The sequence below is a fragment of the Oncorhynchus mykiss genome, chromosome 3 (genome assembly GCF_057628025.1).
Source record: "Oncorhynchus mykiss isolate SJ-2025 chromosome 3, ASM5762802v1, whole genome shotgun sequence".
Taxonomy (NCBI): Eukaryota; Metazoa; Chordata; class Actinopteri; order Salmoniformes; family Salmonidae; genus Oncorhynchus; species Oncorhynchus mykiss.
The window spans coordinates 10,464,246-10,482,112 of NC_143024.1; the positions used below are offsets into that span (position 1 = coordinate 10,464,246).

The 17,867-nt window shown below is 42.6% G+C and overlaps 1 protein-coding gene across 1 annotated transcript in view; it reads left to right on the forward strand.

Moving 5' to 3' along the window:
• LOC110520804 (thyroglobulin) overlaps positions 1-17,867 on the forward strand; it is a 91,211-nt gene that overhangs the window by 6,103 nt on the left and 67,241 nt on the right. The window contains exons 8-20 of the mRNA XM_090230534.1: positions 170-355; positions 646-1,155; positions 1,322-1,563; positions 7,521-7,677; positions 8,155-8,266; positions 8,481-8,620; positions 8,853-8,990; positions 9,289-9,366; positions 9,499-9,767; positions 11,112-11,232; positions 11,878-12,075; positions 12,301-12,507; positions 16,788-16,936. Coding sequence (XP_090086660.1) covers positions 170-355; positions 646-1,155; positions 1,322-1,563; positions 7,521-7,677; positions 8,155-8,266; positions 8,481-8,620; positions 8,853-8,990; positions 9,289-9,366; positions 9,499-9,767; positions 11,112-11,232; positions 11,878-12,075; positions 12,301-12,507; positions 16,788-16,936 — 2,507 coding nt within the window. The remainder of the gene's footprint in view (positions 1-169; positions 356-645; positions 1,156-1,321; positions 1,564-7,520; positions 7,678-8,154; positions 8,267-8,480; positions 8,621-8,852; positions 8,991-9,288; positions 9,367-9,498; positions 9,768-11,111; positions 11,233-11,877; positions 12,076-12,300; positions 12,508-16,787; positions 16,937-17,867) is intronic.

The window sequence follows — 17,867 nt, forward strand, 5'->3', positions numbered from 1 at the left end:
AATAACTAGACTGGAATCAAACACATTAAACACGCGCTTTCCATGTGTTTGATACCGTTCCCTTTATTCCTGCTATCATTAGAAGCTGTCCTCCCGTAACCAGCCTCCTCTGGTTTCCATGATATTTCCGGTATTTAATTTTCCCTCTCTCCCTCTATCTGTCCTGTAGGCCCCAGCCCTTGTGAGAGCGAGCGATCCGCTGGTGCCCAAGCTGGCAATGTGTTTGTGGCGTCCTGTGCTTCCGACGGGGGTTACGTGCCAACCCAGTGCCAGGCGGGTGGACAGTGCTGGTGTGTCGACCCCACAGGGAAGGAGATCTTTGGGACACGACAACATGGAGGACACCCTGACTGTGGTAACTAAGTAACAGTGTTGTTGGTTTCAAATAATGCTTTGACCATTTAGGTGTTCCAAACCAACAGTACAATACCATTGACTGTGCAGACAGAGAGCACACCTCAATAATCGCTTACTGAATAAAAGCTTATCTGCGTTTTATATTTTCATTTCAGTTAACTTTATTATCCCACAGGGGGAAATTCGTTTATCATGCTGTACATAGAAGCCATTAAAAAAACAACAGTCAATATTTTAGGCCTACAGAAAATTAATAGAAACATGCCATTTTCCCTCTACTGAACCCAGGTGCTGGAGTGAAGGACTGCACCTCTGAGCGTCGCCAGGCCCTCTCCAGGCTCTTCTCCAGCCCCTCAGATCAGGTGCCATCAGCCAAGGACTCACAGACACACCCAGTCCCAAGCCCCCTGTCTCCATGCAGCCCCCAACTCCAACAGCTCCTGTTGGGGACTCTTGGAGAGTCTCTTTCCGAGCGATCCGATTTAGGAGACATCCTGGCTGAGACGATCCAGGGGATGTTCCCTAGCGGGGCCATGGCCCTCAAGGCCCTATCTCTAGCCTCCAACCCCAAGAGACTCCAGGAGAACCTGTTCGGAGGAAAGTTCTTAGGAAACGCTGGGATGTTTAACTTCACTGGGGCCGTCGGTGTCAGCGGCACGTTGAGTTTCAGTCAAGCCAGTCTGGCAAACAACCAAGATCTGGTTCAACTCATCAGCGCCACCCTGGAAAACGGAGACTTCCTCTCCACCCTACGCCAAACCATCCTCTTATCCAAAGCCGAGGACAGCACCCAGCTAGGTTTGTTTAGTAACTTCGTCATTACAAGCTATTTGTTTCTACCATCGAGGAGCTCTTTGGAAACAAGTGTTTAGATAAATGTGTTGTCCACTGGGGATCCAATGTACATCTTACTGTATTAGTTGTTTTTTTACTCAAATCAATTAAAATCATTTTAATTGAAAAGGTGAGCTGTTCAGGGTCCTGTTTGAGAGCGCCCAGTCCGGTGGTGCTGGATGTGAGAGGGAGCCTTCTGCCCTGTACGTGCCCAGCTGTGATGACAGCGGCCAGTATCAGGAGATCCAGTGCCAAGGCTCGGAGTGTTGGTGTGCTGACCCCCAGGGTCAGGAGGTCACGGGGTCACGTTTCAATGGTCAAAGGCCAAGGTGTCCGTCACGATGCGAGAGGGAGCGAGCGGCTGCTCAGAAGGTAATTACTTTATGACACTCCCCCAGCACAACTGTAAATAACTACCGTACTGACTCTTCTCTACTTGCATCCTGTCTGTAAATAACTACCGAACTGACTCTTCTTCTCTACCTGCATCCTGTCTGTAAATAGCTACCGTACTGACTCCTCTCTACCTGCATCCTGTCTGTAAATAACTACAGTACTGACTCTTCTCTACCTGCATCCTGTCTGTAAATAACTACCGTACTGACTCCTCTCTACCTGCATCCTGTCTGTAAATAACTACAGTACTGACTCCTCTCTACCTGCATCCTGTCTGTAAATAACTACCCTACTGACTCTTCTTCTCTACCTGCATCCTGTCTGTAAATAACTACCGTACTGACTCTTCCCTACCTGCATCCTGTCTGTAAATAACTACCGTACTGACTCTTCTTCTCTACCTGCATCCTGTCTGTAAATAACTACCGTACTGACTCTTCTTCTCTACCTGCATCCTGTCTGTAAATAACTACAGTACTGACTCTTCTCTACCTGCATCCTGTCTGTATATAACTACCGTACTGACTCTTCTTCTCTACCTGCATCCTGTCTATAAATAACTACCGTACTGACACTTCTCTACCTGCATCCTGTCTGTAAATAACTACCGTCCTGACTCTTCTCTACCTGCATCCTGTCTGTAAATAAATAATGAACTGACTCTTCTCTACCTGCATCCTGTCTGTAAATAACTACCGTACTGATTCTTCTCTACCTGCATCCTGTCTGTAAATAACTACCGTACTGATTCTTCTCTACCTACATCCTGTCTGTAAATAACTACCGTACTGACTCTTCTCTACCTGCATCCTGTCTGTAAATAACTACCGTCCTGACTCTTCTCTACCTGCATCCTGTCTGTAAATAACTACCGTCCTGACTCTTCTCTACCTGCATCCTGTCTATAAATAACTACCGTACTGATTCTTCTTCTCTACCTGCATCCTGTCTGTAAATAAATAATGAACTGACTCTTCTCTACCTGCATCCTGTCTATAAATAACTACCGTACTGATTCTTCTCTACCTGCATCCTGTCTGTAAATAAATAATGAACTGACTCTTCTCTACCTGCATCCTGTCTGTAAATAACTAATGAACTGACTCTTCTCTACCTGCATCCTGTCTGTAAATAACTAATGAACTGACTCTTCTCTACCTGCATCCTGTCTGTAAATAACTACAGTACTGACTCTTCTTTCTGTACTGTATTGTAAATAACTACAGTACTGACTCTTCTCTACCTGCATCCTGTCTATAAATAACTACCGTACGGACTCTTCTCTACCTGCATCCTGTCTGTAAATAACTAATGAACTGACTCTTCTCTACCTGCATCCTGTCTGTAAATAACTACAGTACTGACTCTTCTCTACCTGCATCCTGTCTGTAAATAACTACAGTATTGACTATTCTTCTCTACCTGCATCCTGTCTGTAAATAACTACCGTACTGACTCTTCTCTACCTGCATCCTGTCTGTAAATAACTAATGAACTGACTCTTCTCTACCTGCATCCTGTCTGTAAATAACTACAGTACTGACTCTTCTCTACCTGCATCCTGTCTGTAAATAACTACAGTACTGACTCTTCTTTCTGTACTGTATTGTAAATAACTACAGTACTGACTCTTCTTTCTGTACTGTATTGTAAATAACTACAGTACTGACTCTTCTCTACCTGCATCCTGTCTGTAAATAACTACAGTACTGACTCTTCTTTCTGTGCTGTATTGTAAATAACTACAGTACTGACTCTTCTTTCTGTGCTGTATTGTAAATAACTACAGTACTGACTCTTCTTTCTGTACTGTATTCTAAATAACTACAGTACTGACTCTTCTTTCTGTACTGTATTGTAAATAACTACAGTACTGACCCTTCTTTCTGTGCTGTATTGTAAATAACTACAGTACTGACCCTTCTTTCTGTGCTGTATTGTAAATAACTACAGTACTGACTCTTCTTTCTGTGCTGTATTGTAAATAACTACAGTACTGACTCTTCTTTCTGTGCTGTATTGTAAATAACTACAGTACTGACTCTTCTTTCTGTGCTGTATTGTAAATAACTACAGTACTGACTCTTCTTTCTGTGCTGTATTGTAAATAACTACAGTACTGACCCTTCTTTCTGTACTGTATTGTAAATAACTACAGTACTGACTCTTCTTTCTGTACTGTATTGTAAATAACTACAGTACTGACTCTTCTTTCTGTGCTGTATTGTAAATAACTACAGTACTGACTCTTATTTCTGTGCTGTATTGTAAATAACTACAGTACTGACTCTTCTTTCTGTGCTGTATTGTAAATAACTACAGTACTGACTCTTCTTTCTGTACTGTATTGTAAATAACTACAGTACTGACTCTTCTTTCTGTGCTGTATTGTAAATAACTACAGTACTGACTCTTCTTTCTGTACTGTATTGTAAACAACTACAGTACTGACTCTTCTTTCTGTGCTGTATTGTAAATAACTACAGTACTGACTCTTCTTTCTGTGCTGTATTGTAAATAACTACAGTACTGACTTCTTTCTGTACTGTATTGTAAATAACTACAGTACTGACCCTTCTTTCTGTGCTGTATTGTAAATAACTACAGTACTGACTCTTCTTTCTGTGCTGTATTGTAAATAACTACAGTACTGACTCTTCTTTCTGTACTGTATTGTAAATAACTACAGTACTGACCCTTCGTTCTGTACTGTATTGTAAATAACTACAGTACTGACTCTTCTTTCTGTGCTGTATTGTAAATAACTACAGTACTGACTCTTCTTTCTGTGCTGTATTGTAAATAACTACAGTACTGACTCTTCTTTCTGTGCTGTATTGTAAATAACTACAGTACTGACTCTTCTTTCTGTGCTGTATTGTAAATAACTACAGTACTGACCCTTCTTTCTGTGCTGTATTGTAAATAACTACAGTACTGACCCTTCTTTCTGTGCTGTATTGTAAATAACTACAGTACTGACTCTTCTTTCTGTACTGTATTGTAAATAACTACAGTACTGACCCTTCTTTCTGTACTGTATTGTAAATAACTACAGTACTGACCCTTCTTTCTGTGCTGTATTGTAAATAACTACAGTACTGACTCTTCTTTCTGTACTGTATTGTAAATAACTACAGTACTGACCCTTCTTTCTGTACTGTATTGTAAATAACTACAGTACTGACCCTTCTTTCTGTGCTGTATTGTAAATAACTACAGTACTGACTCTTCTTTCTGTGCTGTATTGTAAACAACTACAGTACTGACTCTTCTTTCTGTACTGTATTGTAAATAACTACAGTACTGACTCTTCTTTCTGTGCTGTATTGTAAACAACTACAGTACTGACTCTTCTTTCTGTGCTGTATTGTAAATAACTACAGTACTGACTCTTCTTTCTGTGCTGTATTGTAAACAACTACAGTACTGACCCTTCTTTCTGTGCTGTATTGTAAATAACTACAGTACTGACTCTTCTTTCTGTGCTGTATTGTAAATAACTACAGTACTGACCCTTCTTTCTGTACTGTATTGTAAATAACTACAGTACTGACCCTTCTTTCTGTGCTGTATTGTAAATAACTACAGTACTGATTCTTCTTTCTGTGCTGTATTGTAAACAACTACAGTACTGACTCTTCTTTCTGTACTGTATTGTAAATAACTACAGTACTGACTCTTCTTTCTGTGCTGTATTGTAAACAACTACAGTACTGACTCTTCTTTCTGTGCTGTATTGTAAACAACTACAGTACTGACTCTTCTTTCTGTGCTGTATTGTAAATAACTACAGTACTGACCCTTCTTTCTGTGCTGTATTGTAAATAACTACAGTACTGACTCTTCTTTCTGTGCTGTATTGTAAATAAATACAGTACTGACTCTTCTTTCTGTGCTGTATTGTAAATAACTACAGTACTGACCCTTCTTTCTGTGCTGTATTGTAAATAACTACAGTACTGACTCTTCTTTCTGTGCTGTATTGTAAATAACTACAGTACTGACCCTTCTTTCTGTGCTGTATTGTAAATAACTACAGTACTGACCCTTCTTTCTGTACTGTATTGTAAATAACTACAGTACTGACTCTTCTTTCTGTGCTGTATTGTAAATAACTACAGTACTGACCCTTCTTTCTGTGCTGTATTGTAAATAACTACAGTACTGACCCTTCTTTCTGTACTGTATTGTAAATAACTACAGTACTGATTCTTCTTTCTGTGCTGTATTGTAAATAACTACAGTACTGACTCTTATTTCTGTGCTGTATTGTAAATAACTACAGTACTGACTCTTCTTTCTGTGCTGTATTGTAAACAACTACAGTACTGACTCTTCTTTCTGTGCTGTATTGTAAACAACTACAGTACTGACTCTTCTTTCTGTACTGTATTGTAAATAACTACAGTACTGACTCTTCTTTCTGTGCTGTATTGTAAACAACTACAGTACTGACTCTTCTTTCTGTACTGTATTGTAAATAACTACAGTACTGACTCTTCTTTCTGTACTGTATTGTAAATAACTACAGTACTGACTCTTCTTTCTGTACTGTATTGTAAATAACTACAGTACTGACTCTTCTTTCTGTACTGTATTGTAAATAACTACAGTACTGACTCTTCTTTCTGTGCTGTATTGTAAATAACTACAGTACTGACTCTTCTTTCTGTGCTGTATTGTAAATAACTACAGTACTGACTCTTCTTTCTGTGCTGTATTGTAAATAACTACAGTACTGACCCTTCTTTCTGTACTGTATTGTAAACAACTACAGTACTGACTCTTCTTTCTGTATTGTAAATAACTACAGTACTGACTCTTCTTTCTGTGCTGTATTGTAAATAACTACAGTACTGACTCTTCTTTCTGTACTGTATTGTAAACAACTACAGTACTGACTCTTCTTTCTGTATTGTAAATAACTACAGTACTGACTCTTCTTTCTGTGCTGTATTGTAAATAACTACAGTACTGACCCTTCTTTCTGTACTGTATTGTAAACAACTACAGTACTGACTCTTCTTTCTGTATTGTAAATAACTACAGTACTGACTCTTCTTTCTGTGCTGTATTGTAAATAACTACAGTACTGACCCTTCTTTCTGTGCTGTATTGTAAATAACTACAGTACTGACTCTTCTTTCTGTGCTGTATTGTAAATAACTACAGTACTGACTCTTCTTTCTGTGCTGTATTGTAAATAACTACAGTACTGACTCTTCTTTCTGTGCTGTATTGTAAATAACTACAGTACTGACTCTTCTTTCTGTGCTGTATTGTAAATAACTACAGTACTGACTTTTCTTTCTGTGCTGTATTGTAAATAACTACAGTACTGACTCTTCTTTCTGTGCTGTATTGTAAATAACTACAGTACTGACTCTTCTTTCTGTGCTGTATTGTAAATAACTACAGTACTGACTCTTCTTTCTGTGCTGTATTGTAAATAACTACCGTACTGACTCTTCTTTCTGTACTGTATTGTAAATAACTACAGTACTGACTCTTCTTTCTGTGCTGTATTGTAAATAACTACAGTACTGACTCTTCTTTCTGTGCTGTATTGTAAATAACTACAGTACTGACTCTTCTTTCTGTGCTGTATTGTAAATAACTACAGTACTGACTCTTCTTTCTGTGCTGTATTGTAAATAACTACAGTACTGACTCTTCTTTCTGTGCTGTATTGTAAATAACTACAGTACTGACTCTTCTTTCTGTGCTGTATTGTAAATAACTACAGTACTGACTCTTCTTTCTGTGCTGTATTTGAACTCACTTTGTATTGTTTTTATTGTATCTCTGTTGAATACTTTACATATTGGTTACGCTGTTTGTGCAGAGAGCTTGAGAGTAAGCGTTTCATTGTAGTGTACTGTGTAAACCTACGATGTGCATATGCAAATAAAGTTTGCTACAATTTGAAGGTGAAGTCAGGCCAGGCTGCTGGGGTAGAGGTGTTCATGCCGAAGTGTGCGGAGGACGGGAGCTACGTGGCGTTGCAGTGTCTGGGAAAGAGTTGCTTCTGTCTGGACCTCCTGGGAGAGAGACACGCCACTGTCCCCGTAGGACAGACTGTTCAGTGTGAGTAGGCAGATCCACCACCCGTCAGACACAGATTAAGCCTAGGCCTGGACTGAAAAGCATGTTCCATGGAGATTTTAAATTCTTCTTAGTCCAAGACCAGGTTTAATCTGTGTCCGGTAAACTGGCCCATAGTGTGCAGTTCATCTAGCTGTATTACCTTGCCCTGGTCCAAACTACTACATTATTAAGGGGTAGGGTGCCCTGGTCCAAACCACTACATTATTAATGGGGAGGGTGCCCTGGTCCAAACTACTACATTATTAAGGGGTAGGGTGCCCTGGTCCAAACTATTACATTATTAAGGGGGTAGGTTGCCTTGGTCCAAACCACTACATTATTAGTGGAGTAGGGTGCCCTGGTCCAAACCACTACATTATTAATTAATGGGGTAGGGTGTCATTTTGGACATAACAATTGTTTGAGCTATTCCTCTGTCTCCAGGTCCTCCCCCTCCCTCTCCCCTTCCCTCCCCAGGGTCAGCTCCAGGCTCCTGTTCCCTGGCGGTGGCTGAGGTGGACCAATTCCAGGAGGAGGCTGAGCGTCTGGTCCTCCTCTCCAACAGCTCCCACATCCCTCTGGGCTACAGGTAACCCTGAAGAAGAGACAGTGTGCCGACACCTGGGTGTTTACCCAGCACATTATTGGACCATGTACAGAGTGTGACTATATTTATTTATAATATTGATAATACGTTGTTTTTTAAATAAAGACACTGTACTGTTCCGTTAGTCAGAACCTCTCCAACATGTTTGTGTGTCAACTCATGCTCTTCTGCTGGATGTTCTCCTCTGGGGTACCAGCTACCTGCTGGCTGAAGGTCTCCGTCTGACCTCTGACGAGCTACTCCACGCCCTCTCCTCCTCCTCCGACCAGACCACGCTGCTCTCTGATAGGCTGCTGAGCCACTCACACTCTACTCTACGACTTGCTGCCCACTCCAGTATGTGTCTGGTGTGATGTCATATCCTTCTCTGCGTGACGTGCTCCACTGCTTGTTTCTTTCATTGCCAGGAGTTAACTACTAAAGAGTGTTAGGTGGCTACTGTTGTAATATTTAGTGTCATCTCAATGTCATTGTTTCTCTCTTAGTGTTTTTGTTGTTGTTATTAACTGAAACATGTCGTTAATATTGCAGTCAAACACGCTGTGTTTGTTGAATTTTCTCTCCCCAGCTCTGCAGTTCTATTGGCAGAGCCAGCAGGCAACATCTGTGGAGGAGAGACGGTCTCTACTGCTGGGCTACCAGCCCTACAGGCCCCAGTGTGATGCCCACAGACAGTGGCTGCCCACCCAGTGCCACCCCAGCACAGGTCAGAGTCACACCTCCAACCCCTGACCTCCAACCCAACTCTACATTGTAACTGTAGTAGTGTAATACAAGCCACAGTCTACCTTCTCTAGACCCTTCTAGAAGGACACCTCTCATAATGAGCAACGTCTCATTGTTTCATTCATAATATGTTGATTGGAAACAGATAAGACTAATGAAGTAGCTACAGTGGTGTTATATTGACTGAGTTGTAACTGTCTCCAGATCAGTGTTATATTGACTGAGTTGTAACTGTCTCCAGGTCAGTGTTATATTGACTGAGTTGTAACTGTCTCCAGGTCAGTGTTGGTGTGTGGATGAGGAAGGAGGATACATCCCAGCTTCCCTGACCAGTCGCTCCCTCCAGAGACCACAGTGTAAGACAGGACATTCTATATTTTCTCACTGACTTCCATTGTTCTGTATGTAAGGATAGCACTCCTCCGATCTGCTTTTGTCTGTGTTGAATGATTTGAGTTGTTTTCTGGAGATCTCCTCTCGTCTTCCAGGCCAGACCCGGTGTCAGAGAGGTTATGCTCAGGCTCTGCTCTCTGATTGGACACAGTCCTCCTACGACCCAACTTGTGAAGTGGTGAATATCCTCGTCAGAATGTTGAGCATAAATATCAGGAAATTTATTAGTTTTGTTTTATTCAGCCTTAATTCTGCTCTGTCTCCTTGTTGTAACTCCTGTATTTCTCCTTGTTGTAACATCTGTCTGACTCCTTGTTGTAACTTCTGCCTCCTTGTTGTAACTTCTGTCCGTCTCCTCCTTGTTGTAACTTCTGTCTGTCTGACTCCTTGTTGTAACTTCTGTCTGTCTGACTCCTTGTTGTAACTTCTGTCTGTCTCCTTGTTGTAACTTCTGTCTGTCTCCTCCTTGTTGTAACTTCTGTCTGTCTCCTCCTTGGTGTAACTTCTGTCTGTCTCCTCCTTGTTGTAACTTCTGTCGGCCTCCTTCTTGCTGTAACTTCTGTCTGCCTCCTCCTTGTTGTAACGTCTGTCTGTCTCCTTGCTGTTATTACTGTCAGTCTCCTTCTTGGTGTTACTTCTGTCTCCTCCTTGGTGTAACTTCTGTCTGTCTCCTTGTTGTAATGTCTGTCTGTCTCCTTGTTGTAACGTCTGTCGGTCTCCTTGTTGTAACTTCTGTCGGTCTCCTCCTTGTTGTAATGTCTGTCTGTCTCCTTGTTGTAACGTCTGTCGGTCTCCTTGTTGTAACTTCTGTCTGTCTCCTCCTTGTTGTAACGTCTGTCTGTCTCCTTGTTGTAACGTCTGTCTGTCTCCTTGTTGTAACTTCTGTCTGTCTCCTCCTTGTTGTAACTTCTGTCTGTTTCCTTGTTGTAACATCTGTCTGTCTCCTTGTTGTAACTTCTGTCTGTCTGTCTCCTTGTTGTAACTCCTGTCTGTCTCCTCCTTGTTGTAACTTCTGTCTGTCTCCTCCTTGGTGTAACTTCTGTCGGCCTCCTTCTTGCTGTAACTTCTGTCTGCCTCCTCCTTGTTGTAACGTCTGTCGGTCTCCTTATTGTAACTTCTGTCTGTCTGTCTCCTTGCTGTAACTTCTGTCTGTCTCCTTGCTGTTACTACTGTCAGTCTCCTTCTTGGTGTTACTTCTGTCTCCTCCTTGGTGTAACTTCTGTCTGTCTCCTTGGTGTAACTTCTGTCTGTCTCCATGTTGTAACGTCTGTCTGTTTCCTTGTTGTAACGTCTGTCTGTCTCCTTGTTGTAACTTCTGTCTGTCTCCTCCTTGTTGTAACGTCTGTCGGTCTCTTTGTTGTAACATCTGTCTGTCTCCTCCTTGTTGTAACATCTGTCTGTCTCCTCCTTGTTGTAACTTCTGTCTGTCTCCTCCTTGTTGTAATGTCTGTCTGTCTCCTTGTTGTAACGTCTGTCTGTCTCCTTGTTGTAACTTCTGTCTGTCTCCTTGTTGTAACTTCTGTCTGTCTCCTTGTTGTAACTTCTGTCTGTCTCCTCCTTGTTGTAACTTCTGTCTGTGTCTCTCAGAGGGGTTGGTATAAAGCACGACACTAGTTTCTATTGGACAATAAAGTCTTAGTCTATTGTCCTGTATGTACAGTATGTGTCCTTGATAACAGTGGTTGTGGTGCTGTTTGTGTGTTTCCAGAGTGGCCAGTTCTCTGTGCTCCAGAAGGGGTCTTCAGGTGGAGGTGTAGCCTGGTGTGTCAGTCCTGTTTCTGGGGAAACCATCCAGCCTGCTGCCCTGAGTCCCAGTGGAGACCTCACATGTACTGACATGTTTAACACACTGCACATATAACATTCAATCACTTATTACAATCAATCACTTTTAACAATCAATCACATTTAACAATCAATCACTTATTACAATCAATCACTTTTAATAATCAATCACTTTTAATAACAATCAATCACTTATTACAATCAATCACTTTTAATAACAATCAATCACTTTTAATAATAATCAATCACATATAACAATCAATCACTTTTAACAATCAATCACATTTTCAATCAATCACATTTAACAATCAATCACAAATAACAATCAATCACATTTTACAATCAATCACTTTTAACAATCAATCACATTTTCAATCAATCACATTTAACAATCAATCACAAATAACAATCAATCACATTTAACAATCAATCACAAATAACAATCCATCACTTATAACAATCAATCACTTAGTGGTCCAACCATTTTGGGACAGACATGTTCATATACTTCCCTTTTCAAGAAATATAATTTCATTTTATATCACATTGTTTATCAAGTCCATCTGAAGGACTCCACTACTTCACATCTTGTTTTCCGTTTGCAGTTTGCTAAATCAAAAGGTTGAACATGTATAACAGGATGAAATCTTTAAACCATCTCCTCCTCTGTCCTCTACGTGTCTCTCTAGGTCCTAGCTGGTGTCAGTTGTTGACAGACAGAGGTCAGTCTGTGGTGGGTTATGAGCCGGAGTGTCAGGTGGATGGAAGGCTGTTCTCCCCACTGCAGTGTGACCAGACAGACTGCTGGTGTGTGTCTCAGACAGATGGACAGGAGCTGCCTGGAACCAGGACGCCACGCGCCACCGGGAAGACCCCAGCCTGTGACAGTAAGTCTGGTATATATGTCCTGGATGTTTAAAGATGGCCACAGGTGTTTATGTAAGCACACGCACGCACGCGAAAGCGTTTAGTTGGCCAATAACAATATTCCATCTGTTACCAAAAGTTTATTCTAGCTGTACAAACACATCATATTAAAATTAACTATTTATTTACGCATCTCAGTAAAACCTTGTCTTCCATCTATTTACCTGTATTCTCTCTGTCTCCAGGTCCCCAGTGTCCCTCTCCGTTCTCTGACATCACTGTTACCTACGGTGATGTGGTCTGTCGCTCTGACGTGATTGGTGGCCAGCAGAACTGTGACCTCATCTGTCACCTGGGTTACGAAAGCACACTTCCTGTAAACATGCAGTTTCTGTGTGACGTGGAGACCAGAGCCTGGGTGACAGAGGCCCCACTTCCTCAAGCCTGCCAGAGTAACTAACCACACACCACATCAAACAAACACCCCATATTCTGTCTGTCTGTCTGTCTGGCTCTCTACCTCTCTCTGGCTCTGTACAGTAGAGATTCTTTATTATCCCTAAAATGCAATATGTCTCTCTCTCTCTGTGTCTCTCTGTCTCTGTCTCACTCTCTCTCTCTGTCTGTCTCTCTCTCTCTGTCTCTCTCTCTATCTCTCTCTCTCTATCTATCTCTCTATCTCTCTCTGTGTCTCTCTGTCTCTCTGTCTCTCTGTGTCTCTCTGTCTCTCTGTCTCTCTGTCTCTCTGTGTCTCTCTCTGTCTCTCTCTGTCTCTCTCTCTCTCTCTCTCTGTCTCTCTCTGTCTCTCTCTCTCTCTCTCTCTCTCTCTCTCTCTCTCTCTCTCTCTCTCTCTGTGTCTCTCTGTCTCTCTGTCTCTCTCTCTATCTCTCTCTGTGTCTCTCTGTCTCTCTCTCTCTGTATCTCTCTCTCTCTCTGTGTCTCTGTCTGTGTCTCTCTCTCTGTATCTCTCTGTCTCTCTGTGTCTCTCTGTCGCTTTCTCTGTCTCTCTCCCTCTATCTCTCTCTCTCTGTCTCCCTCTGTCTCTCTCTCTCTATCTGTATCTGTCTCTCTCTCTCTCTGTCTCTCTGTCTGTATCTCTATCTGCATCTGTCTGTCTATATCTTTCTCTGTGCCTCTCTCTCTATCTGTGCCTCTCTCGCTATCTGTCTCACTCTCTTTCTCTTTCTGTCTCTCTCTGTATCTGTATCTCTCTATCTGTCTCGCTCTCTCTCTCTCTCTTTATCTGTCTCTCTCTCAATTTCTGAATATTCAAGCTGTATTGGGACTTTTGGTTTGCCTCAATGACCTAGAAAATGATCTCAAGCTTCCTGTTATAAGATGTAACTTCTGCCAAGCTTGACATTAGCTAATTTAGCAGATGTGTGTAGTCTAATTTACCACAGTGTGTAATATAACACAGGATGACCAGACCTACACAGTGTGTAGTCTAACACAGAATGACCAGACCTCCACAGTGTGTAGTCTAACACAGAATGACCAGACCAGACCTCCAAGGTGTGTAGTCTAACACAGAATGACCAGACCTCCAAGGTGTGTCGTCTAACACAGAATGACCAGACCAGACCACCACAGTGTGTAGTATAATACAGAATGACCAGACCTCTACAGTGTGTAGTATAACACAGAATGACCAGACCAGACCTCCAAGGTGTGTAGTCTAACACAGAATGACCAGACCTCCAAGGTGTGTCGTCTAACACAGAATGACCAGACCAGACCTCCACAGTGTGTAGTATAACACAGAATGACCAGACCTCCACAGTGTGTAGTATAATACAGAATGACCAGACCTCCACAGTGTGTAGTATAACACAGAATGACCAGACCTCCACAGTGTGTAGTCTAACACAGAATGACCAGACCAGACCTCCACAGTGTGTAGTCTAACACAGAATGACCAGACCTCCAAGGTGTGTAGTATAACACAGAATGACCAGACCTCCACAGTGTGTAGTCTAACACAGAATGACCAGACCTCCACAGTGTGTAGTATAACACAGAATGACCAGACCAGACCACCACAGTGTGTAGTCTAACACAGAATGACCAGACCTCCAAGGTGTGTCGTCTAACACAGAATGACCAGACCACCACAGTGTGTAGTATAACACAGAATGACCAGACCAGACCTCCACAGTGTGTAGTATAACACAGAATGACCAGACTTCCTGTCTGTCTGAAAAACAGGGTAATATGACAAATGCTCACAGGAGTTGACATTCAGTCATAACACTCATAGACTATCTAGTAGTGAAAGTGTCCTGATGTTGAAGGGAAGTTGTTTTCTCCCTCAGCGTTCAGTTGTTGCTCATGTCTGACTGTTTACGTCTCTCTTGGACCGTTGATGCGTCACACTGTAATCAGTGCTGTGTACAGTTTGATGGAATCACTGTGTGTTTGGCAGGGAGCCTAGACTTCATTACGTCTGTCTGTCTGTCTGTCTGTCTGTCTGTCTGTCTGTCTATCTCTCTCTCTCTATCTCTCTCTCTGTGTCTGTGTCTCTCTGTGTCTCTCTGTCTCTCTCTCTCTCTCTCTCTCTCCCTCTCTCTGTGTGTGTCTCTCTGTCTCTCTCTCTCTGTGTCTCTCTGTCTCTCTCTCTCTGTATCTCTCTCTCTCTGTGTCTCTGTCTGTGTCTCTCTCTCTATCTCTCTGTCTCTCTGTGTCTCTCTGTCACTCTCTCTGTCTCTCTCCCTCTGTCTCTCTCTCTCTGTCTCCCTCTGTCTCTCTCTCTCTATCTGTATCTGTCTCTCTCTGTCTCTCTCTCTCCCTGTCTCTCTGTCTCTCTCTGTCTCTCTGTCTGTATCTCTATCTGTATCTGTCTGTCTATATCTCTCTCTGTGCCTCTCTCTCTATCTGTGCCTCTCTCTCTATCTGTCTCACTCTCTTTCTCTATCTGTCTCTCTCTGTATCTGTATCTCTCTCTATCTGTCTCGCTCTCTCTCTCTCTATCTGTCTCTCTCTCAATTTCTGAATATTCAAGCTGTATTGGGACTTTTGGTTTGCCTCAATGACCTAGAAAATTATCTCAAGCTTCCTGTTATAAGATGTAACTTCTGCCAAGCTTGACATTAGCTAATTTAGCAGATGTGTGTAGTCTAATTTACCACAGTGTGTAATATAACACAGAATGACCAGACCTACACAGTGTGTAGTCTAACACAGAATGACCAGACCACCACAGTGTGTAGTGTAACACAGAATGACCAGACCAGACCTACACAGTGTGTAGTCTAACACAGAATGACCAGACCAGACCTCCACAGTGTGTAGTCGAACACAGAATGACCAGACCTCCACAGTGTGTAGTCTAACACAGAATGACCAGACCAGACCTCCACAGTGTGTAGTCTAACACAGAATGACCAGACCTCCACAGTGTGTAGTCGAACACAGAATGACCAGACCAGACCTCCACAGTGTGTAGTGTAACACAGAATGACCAGACCAGACCTCCACAGTGTGTAGTATAACACAGAATGACCAGACCTCTACAGTGTGTAGTCGAACACAGAATGACCAGACCTCTACAGTGTGTAGTATAACACAGAATGACCAGACCAGACCTCCACAGTGTGTAGTATAACACAGAATGACCAGACCTCCACAGTGTGTAGTATAACACAGAATGTCCAGACCTCTACAGTGTGTAGTATAACACAGAATGACCAGACCTCTACAGTGTGTAGTCTAACACAGAATGACCAGACCAGACCTCCACAGTGTGTAGTATAACACAGAATGACCAGACCTCCACAGTGTGTAGTATAACACAGAATGTCCAGACCTCTACAGTGTGTAGTATAACACAGAATGACCAGACCTCCACAGTGTGTAGTCTAACACAGAATGACCAGACCAGACCTCCACAGTGTGTAGTCTAACACAGAATGACCAGACCTCCACAGTGTGTAGTCTAACACAGAATGACCAGACCTCCACAGTGTGTAGTCGAACACAGAATGACCAGACCAGACCTCCACAGTGTGTAGTATAACACAGAATGACCAGACCTCCACAGTGTGTAGTCTAACACAGAATGACCAGACCTCCACAGTGTGTAGTCTAACACAGAATGACCAGACCTCCACAGTGTGTAATATAACACAGAATGACCAGACCTCCACAGTGTGTAGTCTAACACAGAATGACCAGACTTCCTGTCTGTCTGAAAAACAGGGTAATATGACAAATGCTCACAGGAGTTGACATTCAGTCATGACACTCATAGCCCATAGCACTCATCTAGTAGTGAAAGTGTCCTGATGTTGAAGGGAAGTTGTTTTCTCCCTCAGCGTTCAGTTGTTGCTCATGTCTGACTGTTTACGTCTCTCTTGGACCGTTGATGCGTCACACTGTAATCAGTGCTGTGTACAGTTTGATGGAATCACTGTGTGTTTGGCAGGGAGCCTAGACTTCATTACGTCATGTCTCATCTGTCTCTGTGTCTGTGTCTGTGTCTGTGTCTGTCTCTGTGTCTGTCTCTGTCTCTGTGTCTGTGTCTGTGTCATGTCTCTGTTTCTGTGTCATGTCTCTGTGTCATGTCTCTGTTTCTGTGTCATGTCTCTGTGTCATGTCTCTGTTTCTGTGTCATGTCTCTGTGTCTCTGTCTCTGTGTCATGTCTCTGTGTCTCTGTGTCTGTGTCATGTCTCTGTCTCTGTCTCTGTGTCATGTCTCTGTCTGTGTCTCTGTCTGTGTCTCTGTGTGTTCCAGGACTTCAGGTGCTGCAGACCGTCCAGACCTCTGTGGTGCTCCAGCTCACCCTGCCTCCAGGCCAGGGACCCTGCAGCTCCTCCCTCCACTCCAGCCTGCAGACCTCTCTACTCCACGACATGAGGGCCCAGGGTCTCTGCAGCCTGCAGGTTGGTGTGTGTGTGTGTGTGTGTGTCTGCGTGTGTGTGTGTCTGCGTGTGTGTGTGTGTCTGCGTGTGTGTGTGTGTCTGCGTGTGTGTGTGTGTCTGCGTGTGTGTGTGTCTGCGTGTGTGTGTGTCTGTCTGTGTGTGTCTGTCTGTGTGTGTGTGTGTGTCTCTTTGTGTGTCTCTTTGTGTGTCTCTGTGTGTGTCTGTGTGTGTGTGTCCGAATGTCTGCCATCTACTGTTGCAATAAACGATAGTGAAAACCATGTGTGACTTGCTTTGAATGGAAAGGTGCCTGCAGGAGATATTCCAGAACCTGAACTAATGCAAAACATACGTTCTTAGAAAACGCTCAACTCATTAACTACAGATATATTCATAAACGCAGCCCTATAAACCCTCTAGAAAATACACATGTAGGATTTATTGATTTATTGATTTAATGATCTGGACTTTATTGATTTGCATAGGACTGTTTTGTACCACAGCTAGTTGTCTATAGTTGACTAAGGAAGTCTTGTCTGAGACAGAACTGTAGCGTAGAGCAGCTTGATGCACAAGGACCCCCACTGGACAGGACGCTGGTTGTCTAGCTACAGATGTAGGATCTTCATTTGAGCCCGTTTGCTACAGCAGGAAAATAGTCCTCCAGCAACAGGAAATATTCATTGTTTTGTGGATTATAATTATTGAGTAATTTTGTAATGGTTGATATCTTTTTCAGAAAGGAAAATCAAGTCTGAAAGTGGGAATTACAAACTTCAGAAGCCTTTTTAAACCTCAAATACACTACAAGTTTAAAATGTCCTGCGTTGCAGGAAAGTTAACTTGCAGCAGGGAGATCAAATTAAGATTGTACATCTGTACAGGTTGTCCGACTACTGTGATGTTCATCTCTGTGTCAGTGTGTGATGAGTCTGTACAGGTTGTCTGACTA